General features: G+C 35.1%; 1 protein-coding gene across 5 annotated transcripts in view; it reads right to left on the bottom strand.

Annotated features, from left to right (window-relative positions):
• LOC131663385 (probable Na(+)/H(+) antiporter nhx-9) overlaps positions 1-22,262 on the bottom strand; it is a 1,718,187-nt gene that overhangs the window by 97,898 nt on the left and 1,598,027 nt on the right. For all 5 annotated transcript variants that reach the window (XR_009301845.1, XR_009301846.1, XR_009301847.1 and 2 more), the window contains one exon: positions 14,642-14,806. Coding sequence is in view for 2 of the 5 variants with exons in the window: in XM_058933773.1 (XP_058789756.1) it covers positions 14,642-14,806 (165 nt within the window). In the remaining 3 variants the exon portion in view is untranslated. The remainder of the gene's footprint in view (positions 1-14,641; positions 14,807-22,262) is intronic.

The following is a 22,262-nucleotide window of genomic DNA, read 5'->3' as shown; positions in this document are numbered from 1 at the left end:
TTGTGTACTCTCTCAAGGAGAGATCGGTGACGACAAACCAATAGCATTCGCATCAAGAATCTTAAAATCAGCAGAGAAAAAATACCATACATACGAAAAAGAAGCACTTGGCATAGTATTCGCAATAAAAACATTTAAGAATTACATATATGGAAACAAATTTACCGTCGTTAGTGATCACAAACCATTGTTATCCTTTAAATCAGCAGACAACAATTCAAGAGTACAAAAATGGAGACTAAAACTGGCAGATTATGATTATGACATTATCTACAAACCTGGCAAAATAAATACAAATGCCGATGCACTATCACGAAATCCGATAGAAGATATAAAAATAAACACAGTTACCAGAGCACAAAAAGCAAAACAAGAATCAAAAGAAATAGTAACAAATGAACAAGAAAAACAAGAGGAACAAATCAAAATAATAAGAAAACAAGACAAAGAAAAAAGAAATAGAAATAAAAATATTACACAAACACAAGTACATATGGAAAATGACGAAAATACAACACAGAAACAACATAACATTCGATTTACGAAAAAACCCATCGAACCAAGAAAAGACAACATTATACATTTTATCGATTACAAACATCAATTATTAGATAACGCAACAGAAAGTCTAATGAAAATCAAACATATACAACCAGACAAAAACCTACAGCCCCAAGAAACTGAAATAATACAGTCAAGAACAAAAAACATCTTCATAGCCTGTCTTGACACAAGACAGTCGGCTATGAGGATAAAGGAAAATCTCAAAAGTCTCTTCAAATTATTAAGAACATTAATAATTCGCAAGAGAATAAAAACATTCAGCATCTCAAAAGACCTACAATTAAAAAACATACACTGGACCGAAATAGAAAACATTCTAGTGACAACATTCGAAAATTCTAAAACTAAAATTATCATTTGCCTAAATTACATCGACTACGTAAAACTCACAGACCGAGACAATATATTCGACCAATATCACTCAAGCGCACTAGGAGGACATTCGGGAATCAACAGAACATGGAACAGAATAAAGAACAAATACTATTGGGAAAATCTGAAAACTGATATAGAGAACCGTATTAAAAATTGTGAAATTTGTCAAAGAAACAAACTAAAAAGAATAAAAACTAGACAACCAATGATAATAACGGATACTCCCATGAAAACATTCGACAAAATCGCAATGGACATAGTAGGACCTCTAAACGTTACTAATAATCAAAACAAATACATTCTTTCTATCCAAGACCTCCTCTCAAAATTCATAATAGTTGTTCCAATCAGTGATCAAACGGCAGAAACAATTGCAGATGCCCTAATTAAAAGATTTATGTGTATTTTCAGTTCACCAAAAGTAGTCCTCACCGACAGAGGAGCAAACTTTACAAGTAAAATTTTAAAAGCCATTGCTCGTAGATTTAAATTTGCAAAAATAGAAACCACCGCATTTTCACCACAATCAAACGGCTCCCTAGAAAGAGCACATCACCCCCTTTGTGAATATTTAAAAAATTTTTCTAGTAAAAAAATTGAATGGGACAATTTATTAGAATTAGCCCAATTTCATTACAATACAAGCGTTCACAGCGCACATAGATTTACTCCGCATGAACTGGTCTTCGCTTATCCACCACGATTACCGTCTAGTGAACCGTTAAAAACTTCAGAACAATTGCCAACATTTAATAATTATCTATCCACACTTATACAAAACATGCAGGATATTGCATGCTTAGCGCGGGAAAACCTCATAATAGCTAAAGAAAGATCAAAAAAATATTACGATCGCTTCATAAACCCAACAGATTTCAAAATTGGAGACCAGGTCTGGCTCATAAAAGAACCTAAACCAGGCAAACTTGAAAAGAATCAAAACCTGGGACCATTTGAAATCTTAAAGGTTACAGACAAAAATAATGTTATCATAAATAAAGGTGGAAAAGCAAATACAGTCCATGCAAATAAATTAATTATGCACAAGAAAAAAATCTAACAATAATTTATGTTCTAGGACCACTCCAATATGTATCAACAATTCTTAATAATAATTACAATTATCAAAACAACATCAGCCATCATCGGATACGACTGCGGGACAACAACGCCAAACATCACGACGTACTCCTTAGTAGACACGGGATAATGCGACTTCCACAACACTCCCGTAAATAAATCAAATGTATATATAGAATTAATACAAACCGCGGAATTCCGCGAAATTTCCGTACTACAATGTAAAATAGAGATACATAGAACTGTCTCCACATGTGGAATATTCGGGCACTTAATACCCACACCAACTGGAGAACAGGAGTATATTTACGAAATAAGTCATGAACAATGTAAATTTATCCATGAAACGGGAACTTTTGTATATGACAATATTCATAAAATTGTTAATCTAAAAATAAACGCAACTACTTCAAAAAGTATCGATTTCGCGGGTAGCGCAGAAGGAAACTCCTGCTATGGAGCAGCCTACGCTGATAGCTTCGGATCATGGAATAAGGTATTTGTTCATGGCTTTATCAAAATAACATTAATACAAAGTAGAGCTAAAGTAAACTTAGATAACGATAAATTAAGATTAAACACAGGGACCGTATGCAAGTTCTCTGACAAAACATGTATAGACATGGAAGCAGGCTATACCTTCTGGGATATTTTACCAGGAGAAGAATGCTTCAAAAACGAATTCGATGTACTATTTAAAGGCATAGCAACGAAATATTCTAGTGACTATGACCATGAAATAATCTACGCATTAAATCATAGTGAAATAACATTTGCTCTAAGTGCCAGAAACAAAATACAACGTAGAAAAAGACAATTACATAAACGCATACCAACTAGAAAATGATTTAGTAAGCACAAGAAGCACCATAAACCTAGACCTATTTATATATGTCAATTCAAAATTTGTATACGTAGAAAAACATTTAAGGAGTCAATTGAACAAACTATACTTGAATTTAATAACAGAAAGATGCGAAGTTGAAAGAAAGGTAATACAAAATGCCCTATCCATTGTCACCCTCTCCCCTGACGAATTCGCATACGACATCATGAAAAAACCAGGATACATCGCAAGAGTTGCAGGAGAAGCAGTACACTTAATAAAATGTGTACCAAAGACAGTAAAAATAATTAAATTAGAAGAATGCTACAACGAACTCCCAGTAACCTCTGGAAATGAAACATGGTTCCTGACACCAAAAACACACATCCTCAAAAAGAAAGGGGAACAGATAAACTGTAACGCACTCGTCCCAACATACTACAAACTCGAAGAAGAATGGGTAAAACTTACACCCAAACCTCAACCATACGTAGCACCAAACACACTCAGACCTAACACAAAAATAGGATGGAATTTCAAATCAATAAATTCATTAGCAACAAGTGGAGTATACTCTCAAGACGAACTAGACGAACTACAACAACAAATAATGTTCCCTATGGAGAGAACATCAATACTCAATGACATAGCAAGAGAAATAACGGGAGACGTGACAACGAGTGGGAGCATCTTCTCAGAAAATACCATAAAAAACATTGCAGTCAGCACCTGGAATATGATCATAAACAAAATGATCACTTGCGGATCAATCTCTTTAGTTATAATTATGACATTGATCTTAATAAACACAATGAAATTAATAATAGATACTATAATTAGAGGATATGCACTACACGCAATCTACGGCTGGTCACTCCACCTACTCGGAGCCATCTTCAGCTCTATTACACACCTCCTCATCAAACTCGAGAAACCCAGCAAAAACAGAACAGACAACGACAAAGAAAAACACATAGAACTGCAAGAAATCAAGATTATCCCCACAATACCTATCTCAACACCTAGATGCATAACACCACCTCCTCTACCAAACAGACCACCTTTTACCTTCAACAATCAAACCGCTCTTTCAACTACACATAAACATTTGTTTTCACTAGAATTAAACTAATACAAACATGACACTCCTCAAATGTTGCTACATTTTAAGCGGGGAGGGAAGCGAGATGTTCGCTTTAGGAATCTAAATTAAAAACAAATTCCTTATCTAAAAACAAAAGAAAAATATATTTTTACCAAATTACAATTATGTTTTCAAATACAATTACACTTATATACAATTACAATTGTATCGATGATCTACACTTGGACCTATGATTACATTGTAAAACTGACTAAAAACCTCCACGCATACTCGACGAAAACCATTACAATACACTAATAAGTCATAAAAAAATAGTTCGCGCAGATTCCAAGTATCTTCATCTGGACCATACTCCCCCAAGAAGAAATCCGTCTGCGTCACTCGATCACAATGCCTCAGAGTACGCACTAACTGCCATTTCTGAAACTAACAAACAAATAGGAAACAAATTAGACATATCAATATACCAATATACAAACATACATTGTAAAACACTTACATCTATTCTCACATATTTTCGGGTCCCGGGCTTAGGTGCGACCGGTAAAGGCAAACCCTCCCGTCTGGCCTTCTTTACCGCACGGGAATACTGCCAATCCGCAAACTAGAATAAAGAAATATAATGATAATAATAACAATGAATAAGAAATCAAATTGTAAAATACTTACGCAAACCATCAATTGGCGTTTTCTCGAGAAGCCATACATGTTGAATTCTGTATTTTCGTCACAAGCGCAGAGAACACTTTGTAAACTATTGAAACGACGCAGCCTTTATATACCAAATAATTTGTACACCTTGCAGAAAAATGATCCCACTGACGCAATCAAATTCCAACACTTCCGAAACTCGGAAATGCACATAACGAAATAATCTTTTCCACCGAAAACCAACCATTGCAATCAATACATATTAATTGCAATATCTTATGCCCCGAGGTGTTACGTCTCAAGACGTATCTTTACTCATTTACATTCTTTAAAAGTGCAATCCCGAATTTCGTAAAATCAAAATTATATACACGTCCACCAGAAAACGATACGGCAGCAAAACACAAAGACCATACTCAGCATTACACAACACACAATGAACTCAAAAAGAAAATTACTCAACTACACAAGAAACATCAGCGATTTATTGAGCACAAATTTATGTATATAAGATGAACCACCCGAAAGGTGAGCAGCAATTATCGTTACTCCGTACACGTCAGTTCGACAATTGACGAATAAACTCTACATATCGACGCTACAGTCGCGCGCAAGCCTGTTCGACAATTTGGCTAATTATTCAACTATTACCTGTCAAACTACATTATTTGATTTCAATAAATACGCGATCCATTAAAAGTGAGAACGTGCAAATTCATTATTGAACCTATCCAAATACCGAGATCTACGATACTGAAAGTACTCTAGAAACTGTAAGTACAACAAAATAAATAAATACATTCATTCTTATTCATACATCGTATATTATTCATTACTTGTGAGCCTCAATCAGCCACTAGTACAATATTGGTACGTTTCGCACATTTGCTATTCGTAGTTTATGCACGAGACGTAACATCGGAGTCTTTTAGAAAATAACAACACTGAACATTACACAAAAAACAACTGTTTTGCATTATTTTCTTTTTTAGGATACTGACAAGTAACTACAAGACATTGCAGTAGCCACCAGGTGTTAAACACCGAAAGACCTCACCCATTACCAATCTCCTTCCGTAAAATCCCACAAAAATGTACAAAAGTAACACTAATGAAAAATCCCCCCCCAACAAAATACCTCATACTAAAAACACTTTGCATAACAAATCAAACTTACTTGAAGCAGAGGTTACTTATTACGTAAATAGTAACTTTTCACCTACCTTCACAAGTTGTCATTACACCCTACCCATACAACAACAATTATCATATAACCTTGTCTATGTCAAAATCATCGGTCCTCACAGACCACCATACGCCATACGATGCATTAAATGCACAGACTGCATACATCATGTCGTTCTACACTATCCCAACTTAGAGTTACCTATAGACTCAATTCCTAAAACACCCGGCATTAACAGCCTTTTACCTTTCCGAACAAAAAACATCCGCTCTTTAAAACAATTTCATGAACACTACTCTAACTGCTTACAAATGGCCATGAAATATATAGCAGAGATAAGAGATATCTTTGAGAAACACACTAACCAAAACACACCTACACAAACACATTACACCGCTAGTAATCATCGCGACATCCAAGATAAAAATACAATGCTCAGCGAACTACTCAAACCCAGTACCACTTACCCTTCCGACTCGTCCCCACGAGTAGCACCGCTCCTTCTCCGTAGAAACTATAACACCTCCCCAACCACACTAATAAACATCTTTGACCAAATAGACAATTGGGAATGGATGGAGCTTTTTAACAAAATCGCTGTCAACGCTAGACAGAAATTTAAAAAAAAAAAAAAAAAAAAAACTCTTCCAGCTAACACCAGCAAAATGCCCCTACCCAGAGTACTTCTCATCAGTCTACTAACTACCGTCATATGCCAAAATCAACCAACTACAAAGCAATATGATAGTCAGCCTGGAATCACTTTTGAAAGAGGACCTACCATACGATTTATTCAAGAAAAATGGAATATTATCACCGCTCTCGACATCAACTTAGTGCTTAACTCTCATTACAATTTCACCCAAACACTGGAAAAAATATCTGCAGCTTGCAACACAATCGAGATAAACGATTTCATCAAAAATTCTATATACACAGCCTACGAAGAAACAAAAAAACTCCAACACATCAACGAAGCAGTCAGCACCTTTCTCAACGCGTACGCTTTTGACACACCCAACGGGGGGCGGGATGCCCTAGCATCGCTGGACAGCCTCTTACTCGAACATGCCGATAAGGCCCTGGAAGATATCTTGTATATGCGCGAGAGTAATTTGACCAAACAAATGTGCGAGTATGACTTATCTTATATTACCGAAAATAATTTACAATCAGAGACAAATCTTTTGCTTTTTAGAAAATCTCGCGCAGATTTCATTACTAGCGCAATGAGCCCAGTATATAATTCTACACACATTAGCCTTATTTTAGCCGAAATTAACGACATTTTACATAAGTTTACTTACATATCAACTGAAGTACGTCAACTCCTGCAAAATAAACAATTTTCTTTCAATCCGCAATTTTTGCTAAACGCGATAAAAACTATCAAGGCAATTACTAATTCAAAGTTGCCAGTACATATGTCAAAAATCAATATCATAACACTACAACAAATTGCAGAAGTTAACGTAGTCTACTTTCGTAAGAACATCATTGTCGAAGTAATTTTTCCCCTTGTCGCAAGCAGCAATACACAGTTTCAAATTATATTCACTACCAGTATTTCAGTATCTTAACAAGACTAACCAAATCGCTAAGTTCATTGGACCACAAAGTGATTACCTGACTGTGACAGAGGGAGAAGCTACCCATGCCTTTGTAAGCAAGAATTTAATTGATAACGAGTGTAAACGTATTTTTTCCTTCTATCTGTGCCCGCGCCCGACTATACTCAAGCCAAACAATAATTCCTGCGAGTTTAACCTGTTAACATCACCGGAAGAGTCAAATCTTGTATTTTGCCAACTTGAAACTAGCTCCGAAACTGACTATTATCTTATACCAACGTTACAAAATAATGTTTTGCTATACTCAGTGACTCTTAATACTTCCTTTGATATTAATTGTAACGGCGTAGTACAACCCTTTCCTTTGAATGGTACCGGATTAACACAGATTCCCCAGCCGTGCGAACTGAGAACAAGCCACCATATTTATTTAGGGGCAAAGAAAAAACTAAAGGCGGAAAATTTTGTAATTCCGAAAATCTCTTTGATAACTACAGACAAAATAGTAATGAAAAAACCAAACACAAATAATAATCAGAACAGATATGAGCACTCGGACCGAGCGAAATTATTGCACGTATATTTAACTTTAGGTGTAACCATTGTAATCCTTGTCGTATCCGTAATCGCAGTAAGTTGCATACTCTGCGCATATAGAGTGTGCAGTAACAAAGACCGCGGCTTCGAAAATATACCAATGCAAGAAATTAATCCACCCCTAACTCCTCAAAAAAGAATGATCTCAAATCTGCACAGACATTACTTGACGGAAAATATTTTAGGCTACCAATCAACTACGACACTCCTCACTCCCCACCCGTGGCCGTGCAAGTGGCCCCACTCCAAAAATCCGAAACGACAGACACTCCTCCAACTCTTCCCGCTCTCTAAAATTAAAAAGGTATAAAAACGCTGACATACCCCCCTGTCATATCAGACACTCCATAAAATCAGCACGATGAAACGTTGCAACTACCACACTCGGCCCGCCATGCAAGAAGGCTAATCGATCCTGGACGACGGAACAAATATGCAACAGTCGGATAATATTCTAAAACTCTTTTATTTTTACTCCGAGTTTTATTTATTTATTTATTTTTAAATTTTCTTCAGCAAGATTTCTAATTTCTCTAATTAATTTTTATTACTAATATATTTCTTTCCGATTCAGACAAGATTTGTAATATTATGTCAAAATTTTTTCTGTATGTTATTTTCGATCTTTCTAAATTAACCTTTTTATTTCTAAATACAATTTTTAGAACAAAACATAAATTCAAAACCCTCCTTTTTCTGTAATATGCATTTATTTTTATTTCTCTCTTCAAGGCACAAAAGAAGACTTTTCTTTTAACAAATTTTCTATTATGATTTATAATTTTATTTTCAACAAAAGTTCACTGGAAATCGATTTTATTTTGCTTATAATTTTTTCTGATACAAAAATAATTCCTCTCAAATACTATATTTTTAGAACAGAAAACATTCTTCAAACTTTGAACAATTCATAAAATATTTCAAACACTTACATAACTTTTCCTTAGGCAACTTAATTTTCTTTATTTTTTCTCAAACTTGTCTATTAATTTACTCGTTCAAATTTCAATAATTTTCTAAATTATTTCACTATTCTTTATTACAAAATATATACCCATTAATTTTCCAAAAAGAAATTTTCTAAGTTCAATCCAAATAAACTCCAACTAATTTTTACTTTCAGTTTAAGCTATCTTCTTGTTTAACACAAAACTTATTTTCTATTTTCTCAATTAAATCAGTGATTTTTTGACTAATAAATTTGTATTCTTATTCAAAAAAAATTTTATTTCTTTACTGTATTTTATTCTTGACAGATTTCAAATTCAACAAACTACTTTAAGTAGTATCTATTTTTAATTTTCTTTTTCTCTAACTGATCACTGATATAATTCAAGAAAGGAAAGCCCTAACAGTTTTTCTTGCAACAATTTAATCCCTCCGGGGCCTCCAAAATTTTTATGTGACGTCGGGGTCACTCTCAGGTATGCTTGGAGTAAGCGTAAACTCAGGGTTGCTCTGATTTGGCTATCGTGTAACACATAAGCCGGGACGAGCAATATTGTTGCATTGAGAAAACTGTATGCTAGCGCGGAATGTAATAACCAAATGTTATTACGAACACACCAGACTCACGCTTAATGTGTTCTTAAGGGACTTTAATGAAAATTCACCAGACTCACGCTTAATGAATTTCCAAAAAAAAAACGGATTGCTTAAAGAAAGAAAAGGATAGCCAGATATAAGGTTTTACTTACTTTTATTTTATTTAATTATTTGTTATTATGGCTGCGCTCTCTCTGCTCTTTGATCTCTTTCTCTCTATTCTGGATGTAGTTGGGTGACTTCTTGATTGAATTTTGGCTGACTTCTTCGAAATTTTCTTCTCTGATGCTTCCTTCAGCACTCACTCACTGGTAGCCACTTTTTATTAGACACTTCTTGGTACTCACTCCACTACCCTGCTCCAGTCTTGTACAGAGCTTTTTATAAGCAGTGGGTGGTTGGGTGGAAATCCCTTTCCTGAAGCCCATGAAGCGATAACGGCCAAATTTTGTATTGGTGGGAAATTTTCTAATCATATCTAGGATTTCTTTATTGATCTGTGGGCGTGAATTTTCAGAGAGAGAAAGGGCGGTCCTCTTTTAACTTGGGCCCTTTTCTTCAGAGATGGCTCTCGGAGTGCCACTTTTAAGAGCAAGAGTAACGCTATAGTTTATAATTACTTCTACAAAATTGTACTAAACTTAGTTAAATTTAACGATACATAGTGATTATTACAATAACTTAATTACTAGAAAAATCCAAACCTTCTATGATTTATTATAAAATACATTATTGTTCTAATATAAAATTATTTATTGGTTATTTGGTGACTAAAAAGATGCGCATTATAATAACTTACAAAATTCATGAAAATCTATTTAATATTACGGATATTTTCGATGGGAAAAAAAAGATAAATTGCTTTTTATGAGCTCCTTCCATTATCAGCGCGATAACGCTTCACGATGTATACGCGATGATCGTAGGCTCCTGCCAACACATGCACGTGAGACAAAGCAGGATAGAGCGTTGATTGTAAGGCCGAGTACGCAGGCTCGGGCCACTATCAAAGTTTAAACAATTTATTTCGAACGCGTTTTCATCGTGGGAAATCAGGAAGGTTCCCACTCCGTTCGTCATATTTAATAATTGAATTAATCAAAAAAAAACTAAGTTACGGCAAGCCGTCACAAAGGCATATCAGATAGTTGATATAACCTAAAACACTAGCTGTTTCAGTGCAGGAACAAGATTGTCATTTATTTTTAATAATAAATAAATTTTTTTTTCATAAATAAGTGTATTTGGCTCTTTGAAAATTCAGTGGCGGTTCAAAAACATGGATTGCGTTATTTATAATTATTAATAAATTTTCGTCCATTTTTTCTAATTTTAGGTTAAGAGCATCTTGACTAACAATCATAATCAGTCGCGATGTCGCCGTCAAGCGGTGCGGAAGTGCAACCGCCTGACGCATCATCACTACATAAGCATTTCAAGTGTCATCCAAATACAAAAGTAGGAGCAGTTGTGTGTTTAGTATGTGGAAATTTCTATCATACGAGTGAAATAGTAGCAAAAATCAATGCAGGAAATGCAATCAAACTAATAAATAGCTCATTCATAATATGCCAGGAGCATCCAAATTTTGCACTAACATCACACTTGCCATATGGGGACTTAAGTGAACAAGCTAGTGCTTTCATAACACAATTCAAACTTGTAAGCAGAGAGGAAATAAAACAAGAAATACTAAATGAGCTCGTGCATGAGAAACAAATAATGAATGAAAACGATGAACATATGGATTTAACACAAGTAAGTGAATTAGATGAAATACAACAACTAAAAGCTGAAAATAACTTATTGAAAGAACTCTACAAAGAAACAAAGGAAAAAAATGAATTACTACTGAAACATGGAATTTACAACATTTCCTAGTCTTCAATATTGAAGGATACAGTATGTACTATAACAATAGTAGTATTAATAAGGCTGATGGCGTGGTGACCTATATCAGAGACGACATAATTGAATCAACAGAAATAATTCAAATACAAAATTTAAAAATTTTACAAACTACAATACAGTTAGAAAATGAAAAAACTATACTGTTAGCAGCTATATACAGATCACATGACCTACACAAACCACAATTCATACAATCGATCAAAACATACATAACTCAACACATAAAGAAAAAAAATTCAATATTAATAGGCGATTTCAACTGCGACATTTTAAGCCAAGATCCTTGGGATCAAGAATTCTTGCAAATGTTAATGGAAAAAGGACACCATCCAGGATTTAATACGATTACCAGACCTTCACTGGACAACAACAACAGTGGAACATGCATTGATAATTTTTTTATAAAAATGGAAAATAACGTATACAAAACTTTCAACGTCAACACCCCGTTCAATGACCACTATCCACTAATAATGGCGTTGCAGAACCAAACAAAAAGCATAAATCACTCACATAATAAAAAACAAATTAATTACCGAAAACTTCAACATATAGCTCAAACTATAAATTGGAATGAAAATAGTGAAACTAATGATACAAATCAATCTATCAATAACTTAATCATGAAAATACAATATTGCCTTAAACAGGCAGAAAAAAAAATGTCACAAACAAAACTATTAATAGCTTGAAGCCAAGAAAAAAATGGATCACCAAAGGTTTAATAAACTCATGTAAAACTAAAGAAAACCTATATATTGAATGGAAATATAATCCTCACGATACAACAACAAAAAATAACTATAAAAATTTTATCAAAATTTTAGATAAGATAATTACAATAGCAAAAGAAAATTACGATAAAAAAATCATAGAAATGGTGCAACATGATCCTAAGAAATTATGGTCAGTTGTCAACAACAAACTAGGGAGAAATACTCAAAATAACAAAACTATTGATTACATCACGGACAAAAATAATAGAATCACCAATCCAGAAGAAATTGCAAACAAAATGAACACATTTTTTTCTGAAATCGGAACGGAACTCAGCAATAATATAATACAACCGCAAAATGCAACGCTCAACCTCCCAAAAATAAACCCGAAAACAATATTTTTAAATTTTACAAATGAACAAGAAGTAAAGAAAATAATTGGCAGACTAAAAAACAAAAAAGGAGGAGTTGATGGAATTAATTCATTATTATTAAAATCATTAATCCACTACGTATCTGAACCACTTGCACTTGCTATAAATAAGTGCATTATTAATGAAACTTGGCCTGATGCTTTAAAAGAAGCGGATATTATACCAATCCACAAATCAAAAAAAAACATTTAGCAAATAACTACAGACCTATTTCTCTAATCTCCAACATAGCTAAAATCTTTGAAAAAATAATACATAGAAGAATTCAATCTTTCATTGACAACTGTAATTTGCTTTCCACAAATCAATTTGGCTTTCGAAAAAACAGAAGCACAAAACATGCACTAAGTTATATTTCAAACAACATTTATGAACAATTAGATGCAAGTAAACCTATAGCAATAACTTTTCTGGATCTTGCCAAAGCCTTCGACACAGTTGACCACAAGATACTGTTACAAAAATTATACAACTATGGTATTAGGGGTAGTGCCTATAACCTTATCAAAAGCTATCTAACAAATAGAAAACAATGTGTGAAGGTAAATAATGCAAGTAACGATAAACAAATAGTAAAAATGGGTGTTCCACAAGGAACTATACTGGGTCCGCTACTTTTCCTACTATACATATATGATCTACTAACGATACTACCAGAAAAATCCATACTATCTTTTGAAGACGATACAGCAATCATAGCAAAAGGTAAGAATTGGAAAGAAGCTGAAACTAATATGAACAGTTATCTAAAAATAGTGGGAATTTGGCTTGCTCTTAATAAACTATCTTTGAATATAGACAAGACAACGTACATGGAATTTGGAAATTATCATGACAGAACGCCAAAAAACCTGAAAATTGAAATCTTAGGACATCCAATACACCGAGTTGAAAACACAAAATATCTTGGAGTTACTTTTGACAGTAATATGAAATGGGATTTACATCTACAAATCCTATACCAAAAAACAAAATATCTAACATTTGTCCTATATAAGCTATCAAAAATAATGAATACCAGTACATTAAAAATGATCTACTACGCACTCTTTCACAGCATAATGACCTATGGAATTATAGCTTGGGGAGAAGCGTACACAGGTCGAATTAAAGTAATACAAAACTTGCAAAACAGACTACTAAAAATAATCTATAAAAACCAATTTGTGACACATGAATACCCACTTAACTTAGATCAATGCTTTTCATTGGAATCTCTATTATTCCACTACGATACTTTTAAGGACAAATATATTGGAAAAGAAAGAAAAACAAGATTCGCCTCAATCCAACACCCAAAAAGAACACTAACTATCAGCATAAAAAACAGTAATGTAAGAGCAATTATGTTATACAATAAACTACCAAATGACTTGAAAACAATTAACAACACGACAACTAGGAAAAACAAACTTAAAAAATGGATCAAAGGAAACCCAATATGGCAAATAGATTAAACTGCAAAAATATAAAACAATTAATTGATCTCTATGGTACTCTGTATCTGACATCGGAAGTCCATGAGGATGCAGTAGACCACAACAAATTAATACTAGATATTAGAACATTTATTTGTGCAAATAACAATTGCAATTTATCTCCAGCAAGATTAACAAACTTAGAATGTGTCATCTACAAAAGAACCATGAATGCAACAACAGGATATTTCACTACAGCCAGACAGATGCTAAATAGAACATGGGATTAAAATAATAAATCATGAATATCTTTATACAAATTATTAATTAGTTTTAAGTATTAGTATTAGTTTATTAAACATGCCAGACCAGCGCACAGGAAGAAATTCCTCTGCTGGATTACATGTAATGTAATGTAATTGTATATTATTAATCATTATTAATGTATATTTACTCTGGACTTAAATAAATAAAATAAATAAATTATTTTTTTGCAAATAACTTCATACGTCTTCACGAAAACCATGTGGCGGTTCTAAAACACAGATTGAGTTATCAGTAGCTCTCAAGTGTTTTAGAACGGCCATATCTGATCTACTAACTGTACCAGATAGAATAAATTCTAAATTCAAACTAAAAAAGTTTAATTTATTACTTACCTAAAAACGTTGTGCAAGGAGAATGGTAGATTAAATAATCTTTATTGGAGCACCAGGGCGGAAATTCATTCTGTTTCATAGGTTTTACAGAATTCATGTCTTCTTCTCTTTTCCAAGGTAGCACAGTTTCAGTAACGGTAGGAGTAACGTCCTTGCATGATTCGCCTGTAAATAAAATCCACATTAAAGATTTTGGCGATATATCTATTTAAAATCTATATATTGATTTTATTTTCTTCAATTTTCTTTTCCTTTTTCTTGATTTAATTTTATTTCAATCAATAACATTGTATTGACTTAATAAATAGAATAACGTTACTACATAGATTATTTTGTTCAATTTCGACTTGCTGGTCTGATAATTCATGTAGGAGGATAATATTACGCTATAAAATTGCGGTTGTAATCTAAAAATATTAACGTATTTATAATAATTCATTATTTTTTGCATACCTTAGTATATTATTAATACAATTTTGTTATCTATGTACTATACACTATTATATTTGTCAACGATTAACTTATTGTCAATAATAATTGATGACTCATTAAGGATAGGCAGACTAAATCACATGACACTCTATACAATATTACATATTAAAGCTTTATTGTTATCACCATTCCATCCAGCATTTTCAGCGATAGAGCTCTGACATGGATTGAGTGAAAGACAATTTTTCATGAAGCTCGTTAAGACTACATTTTTCACTTTATGAATTTCAATAGCATTTATTTCATATCGTATTTTCTCAAACAAATGACAGAGGGCGTTGTTGACTAATAAGGTGTTCTCCACTGGCGTAGTACCGTCTGGTTTGATCAATCGACCACAAATATGAATCCTACGGTGTGATGGAAGCAGAGATAAATCTTGATGTTGAATTGCTATATGGATTTCATCGCTATTATTGAAATATGATAATGAATAAGGCGGATGCGCATGAACTTTATAATGAGCTATAGACTCATTGAAAGCGATAGCTGAATGAATGTCTAGAATTTCCTCCATATTGTTGTTGTTATTTTATACAGCACACTAATATGCACAATATTTTCTTCCACGATTTTCGACGACGTTTAGTCTCAAGCTTTTCAGGAATTGAATGTTCTGAGGTGTGAGCGGTCTGATAGCTTGCTGTTGACTGGTTGCTGATTAACATTTTTGTCCTTTAATATAGCCTCGACCGATCTTTATATTGTAAATGATACCCATTACTAAGATATGGTCTTACGTACTCCCATTGTGACGGCTTCTCCTCGAAAGTTAACTAGGTTTCCGTCTTGATAAACTATCCGAATTTGAAAATGATCAATGCTCCTCACAGCGACTGGAAGGTAAATGACGTGAGAGGGAACTTCTATAACCTTATATCCAGATGGAACTGCTAGGAAAAATTCATATATAGTATGTACTTTACGATAATTTATGTAAGAGCCTGTAGTAATATTACACTCTACACGTAAAGCGTTGACTTTGAGTATAGTGACGGGTAAGTCAGAACTATGTGTTTCGTTTTCAACGAGCGTGCGTTTAGTGAAGCCTAAAATTGATCCAATAGAATCTTCTGGTTCAAAGTGTATTTTTTGACTGCACTGAATGATACTACGTAAAGTATTATTATTTGGTTTCAGGCTAAACGATATACCTTTAGGTGCTAATGCTTCTTTGAGAAAGCTTTCAATATCTTCTATTTTGTAGCTACCAGTCGGTAAAGTGATAGCTTCTTGATCTTCAATGTAAAATTTATTATAACCAACGTCAGTGTTTGGTATTGAATTAAATGTTAATAGCTCAACTAGACCAAGAACGTATTTTTTGTTCGGTATCAATTCGATCGGCGGAAAATAATATGTTTCAAGTACGGATGATATTTCCGAGACACTCAATATCAGTGTATTCTCCATAAAAGATTCATATCAAATAATAGTCATTCATTGAATGAGTATTTTTAATACTAGTTGTCTTTTCTATAGTTTGTTTAAAAGAAATTTGAGACAAAGATGGCCGCAATTGTAAGTATTAAAATCTTGATATCTAATATAATAATACATGATTCTATTAACTTTGAGATAAAGCAATAGATCTATAAGCCGTTGTAGATTACCAAAACTATCAAAATACATAACCTCATCACCTTTCTTTTTATATTCTAACTAATGAATACCTGGTCCACGTTTATCATCTAAATTTATAATAGCGGTCTCTTGATATCAGGGTCCATCAGCTGGTAGAGCATCACGCATGAAAACACCTCGAAAATTTGCAATTTTTAGTATTGTATTTTAGCATATTTTCTTATATCATGGTCTGTCAGTGCTCGATTAGGTAAAGTTACTTCGAGCTTTTTCTTTAAACATTTTCCACTTGAATATGGTTTCTGATGAAGACCATAACCTTTACGATGTGGTTTCAAATAAAGTCCTTTACCAATACCAATAGCTTCCATAGTGTTATTGTATCTATGAGCTTTTTTCAATTGATTTTGAGCGGCCTTAGCACTGCTAACGGCTTTTGCTATAGAAGCAGCTCCTCCAGCTAGAGCTCCAGTGTCGCTCAAAGCGGTAAATAATGGAATTAAAAAAAAGAGCTCCACCCACTTTACTAGGAATTGGTAGAATACGAGGTATATTTATTTTTCTTCTTCCTCCAGCCTTCTTCACAGCTTCTTTAGCGCCTTTTATAGCCGCACGAATGACGAAGAGGGATTTATTACTAGCTACAATACTTCTTGAGGCAGCGTTAATAATTTGTTTCAATGCAATTGATACATTTTTATTTTTTACATGTGTCTTTTGTCGCTGTCGGTGTTGTTGACGATTATTTAATCCCTTACCTCGTTTCTTTCCTCGTTTTAAAATTATAACACCCAATCCAAGTTTATTTTTAATTTTCATTATGTTGGCTACAGCAAACGCAGCAACTTTCTCACCAAAACTACTATCTTTCGCTTGTACTCTATCGCAGGTCTGTTCAGCTAGAATTTTATCGGCTTCGTTTCTCGCCTCAATGTTTTCTCGATTCTGAGAATAAGCAATATCGTGATCTTTACAAGCAGCGTCTAGCGGATTTATTCCAGGATCACCACGAGCAAGTCGTTTTTGCAATTTAGTTTCCAGCACACAATACTGATAACCAGGCAAATGAGCTTCGAATTGTAAGTTATTAATGATCTTATTCACTAAGCCAGTACCACCAGTCTTTCTTTTGTGACAAATGATCGTACCTCATCAGAAGACAAAGTCTCAATAAAACTAAAAAATATATAAACAGTCTTTTTATAGTTAGTAGTCTCATTCAACGTTCGATCGGTGACTAGAAAATAATATGGACTTCAAAGAACAACCACTTAAGTTGCAAGTCATAAATTTTGATAGTATTAAAACAGTCTTTGTGCATGACTATCACAGAGGTAAAAGGGAAACATATATTTAGGAGTTAAGAAGAAGAAAAAAAAAAAAAGGATTATAAGTACGTTTGTCTAATGTATAAGTTGGCAATCAGGGAGAGCGACAGCAGCGCCACCATTATACGTGTTCTTCTGGACACGGCATGTATGCTAGGAGGTGAGTCGAGCCTATGATCTCGTGTTGGTCGGAGCATTACCGGTTCTCTCCACGATTGAGTACAAAGAGTGGTCTTATATAGATATATATACATATATGTAAATACATATATCTTTTCTCTGTCATCTACAAGTGTATTCCGCCAACCTCACAATCAATAAAGTTCTTACATTAACCGCATCCGTCTGCCTTTCTTTGGTTCTTTCCGTTTGCGAAGGTAAACCAAATAACCGATTAAAATTTTTAAAAGGTTATGGGCCCAGGCCGCGTGTCGCGTGTGCAAGTGTGAACTCTTTTTTGTGTGGTGTTAATATCAATGGCAAATAACACTGAGATGGAGTCAATTTCGAAAATTGAAAAACTGAGAGACAAGGATAACTGGAGTCGATGGCTTTTTGTGGTGCGCACGTATCTTGAAGATGACGACGACCAATTGGCGGTTTGTGAAGGCGATCTGATGATGCCCAAACCTCTTTCCGTGGAAGCCACCGACACGCAGCAAGCAACGTTTAATGCTGCTGCAGCTAAGTTCAAAAAGGCGGACAAGGCTGCACGGAAGTTAATTGTCTCGACAGTTGAGAAAAGACCGTTAGATCTCCTGATGAACTGTACAACCGCTCGGCAGATGTGGACCAAGTTGAACGCAGTATACGAGATGAAGTCGGATGAAAACTTGTCATTGCTGCAAAAGAAATTCTTTGAATTCAAATGGGATAAAAGTGAGAGTGCCGTGGTAAATCTTTCCAAGATAGAAAATCTTGCACTTAGGATGAAAAATTCGGGTGGTGAAATATCGGAATCAATGGTGTTAACCCGGATTTTATGTTGCCTTCCAAAGGAATTTAATCACTTTCATAGCGCCTGGGACTCCGAAATAAAAGAGAAGAAAACTCTAGAAAATCTAACCGCAAGATTGATGACAGAAGAGTCAAGAGTGGATAACTACGGAGAGAATTCGGAGGATCAAGCGATCGCATTGGTTTCCAAGCAAACCAAGAGCTTGAGTTTCTCAAAATTGCACAACAAGAAGGGCAATCAGAAGAAATACAAGTATGGGAATTCAAGACGCGGTAACTGTTACAAGTGTCACTCTCCGAATCACTATTTACGCGACTGTCCGAAGAGATTTCAAGGAAACAATACAGAGACGAAATCAACAACAAACAACTGTGAGGAGAAGATCGCCCTTGCCGGTTTTAAGCATGATCAGAAGAAGACGGCCATGTGGATACTCGATTCCGGGAGCACGGATCACATGACCTGGCGACGAGACTACTTTTCGAGCTATACCGAATACGAAGAGCGAGTTCCTGTAACTTTTGGAGATGGAAGCATGCAGTCTGCATATGGGTATGGGAATATAAACATAGAAACACTATTTGCGGATAAGCGTGTGAGCTGTGTGTTATATGATGTTTTATTTATACCTACGCTACGTGTCAATTTGCTTTCATTAAAGGCCTGTACTAAAAAGGGAATTGACCTTGAAGTTACAAATAATGGGAAAGTCTGTACCTTGCTTAAAAATAATGTAGTCATTGCAACTTGTTCCGAAGCGGGTAATCTGTATAAAGTCGATTTAGAAGTAGTAATGCCTGAAAGGTTGAGCTTTACCGCCAATAAAGAAAACATGCAGCTCTGGCATGAAAGAATGTGTCATCAAAACAAACGACATGTACGCGAAATTCTGAAAACTGTCGATATCAATCTAAATCATGATAATCAGCTTTGTGACGGTTGCGCGCGCGGTAAATCTCACCGAAATCCTTTTCATTGTAGGCTTGATCGCGCTAAAGAATCGAGGCAAATTTTGCATGTCGATCTATGTGGGCCGATGGAGGTAGAATCAATAGGCAAAAATAGGTACTTTCTGCTTATTAAAGACGACTACTCGAGTTTCCGAAAAATTTATTGTTTGCGCCAAAAATCAGAAGCTTCTGAATACTTGCAAAGGTTTTGCATAGAAATAAAGAACCAATTCGGCAATGATGTAAGGGAAATTGTAAGCGATGGTGGCAAGGAGTTTGTCAACAATGTAAACCAAAAGTTTTTTGAGAGTAGAGGCATAAAACATACGGTAACTATACCATATACTCCACAACAAAACGGTATAGTGGAACGCGAGAACCGAACAATCGTTGAAGCTGTTACATCAATGTTGTACTCAAATACAGAGCTGCCGCGCTTCCTGTGGGCCGAGGCCGCCAACACCGCTGTTTATGTTTTGAACAAAACGGGTCCGACTAAAATTCTAAGAAAAACTCCATACGAATTATGGACGGGTAAATCGGCATGTATTGATCATTTAAAGGTCTTTGGCACCGAATGTTTCGTTCATATCCCAAAAGAAAAGAGAAGGAAATTGGATAGGAAATCCATGAAGGGCATTTTCGTCGGGTACGTTGAAAACTATAGAGGATACCGCATATATGTACCGGAGTTGCGCGATGTCATTATTAGTCGTGATGTCATTTTCAAATCGGAGCGATTGGCTCACAACATCGCCGAAGTAGAAATTCAAGATGGTAAACAAAAACTCTCGGTAGTCAACGAAAATGAAAACAAAACTTCCGATAGCCAAGAAACTGACCTTACCGATAATGAATCTTCGGAATTGGTTGTCGGAGCCCGGACACAGAATAGTTCAGGCGAAGGTGACGATGATACCTCGAATAACGTACGGGAGAAACGCGTACGTCGGCAAACAGATTTCTACGGGTGTGTTCTTTCTCATTTTTCAAAAGTAGCGCCGGAAAACTACGAGGCAGCAATGAATTCAAGCGACAATGAAAAATGGAAACTCGCCATGAAGGACGAAATGCAGTCTCTCCTTGAACATGGCACTTGGGTACTTGTAGAAAAGCCAGTTAACGCCAAAATTGTTGGAAGCAAATGGGTCTACTCATATAAACCGAACGATGACGGAAGCTTACGCTTCAAAGCCAGGCTAGTTGGTCGGGGTTTCTCACAGATAGAAGGAGTAGACTTTAATGAAACCTTTAGCCCCGTGGCTCGCTTTGATTCATTTAGAATACTTATTGCTCTTTCTTCGCGTGAAGGATTGCTTCTAGGACAGTTTGATGTAAAAACTGCACATTTACATGGTAAATTGAAAGAAACAATCTTTATGAAACAACCGGACGGTTTCAATGACGGTACCGGGCGCGTATGTAGTTTACAGAAAAGCATATACGGACTAAAGCAAGCGGCTCGGTGCTGGTTTGAGCTTTTTGAAGATTTTCTGGTCGATTACGGCTTTAAGAAAAGTGAATCTGATCCCTGTTTTTATACATATATTCAAGGCAGTTTAAAATTGCTCTTGTTGATTTATGTTGATGACGGACTTCTTGCTGCCACGCATGATCATCTGATAGATGCTTTCTTCGAAAAACTGAAGGGAAAATTCAAGGTTACTTTTACTAAAAACGTAAAGAAATTTCTCGGTGTGGAAATTCTAAAATTCAAAGATGGGTCGACGTTTATAAGTCAAGAGAAATATATTAACGACATTGTACGGGCTTTTAATATGACAAACGCGAACCCAGTTAATACGCCGATCGAAACGTGCTGGCAATCAAATGATTTTAGTAAAAGAGCCTACAACGTTCCGTATCGTGAGGCTGTAGGCAAACTTATATTTTTAAAGGTCAGTAGGCCAGATATTTTCTTTGCTACAAACATTGTATCACGTTACTTAGAAGAACCTAGCGAGGGTCATTGGTTGCTTGTAAAAAGAATAATACGATATTTAAAGGGGACAGCCGATTACGGACTGTATTACGGGAAGGAAGGTAATTTATTGGCCTACAGTGACGCCGACTTTGGTAGCGACAAACAAACACGGAGATCAGTTTCAGGTTCGATCTGCTTACTCGCAGGGGCTGCCATAGTTTGGAAGAGCAAGCGCCAATCTTGTGTTTCTTTGTCGACTACGGAATCGGAGTACGTAAGTGCAGTAAGCGTTGGCAAAGATATTGTATGGATAAGGCGCTTCTTGACAGACTGTAATCCTACCTCTGCGAATGACTTATATTATGTAAACAGTACAAATGACTAT

This window comes from Phymastichus coffea, unplaced genomic scaffold (genome assembly GCF_024137745.1).
Source record: "Phymastichus coffea isolate CEN01 unplaced genomic scaffold, Cenicafe_Pcof_1.1 PCOF00034, whole genome shotgun sequence".
NCBI classification, from domain to species: Eukaryota; Metazoa; Arthropoda; class Insecta; order Hymenoptera; family Eulophidae; genus Phymastichus; species Phymastichus coffea.
The sequence above is the reverse complement of the archived record's forward strand: the minus strand, read 5'-3'. Positions and strand labels throughout refer to the sequence as shown.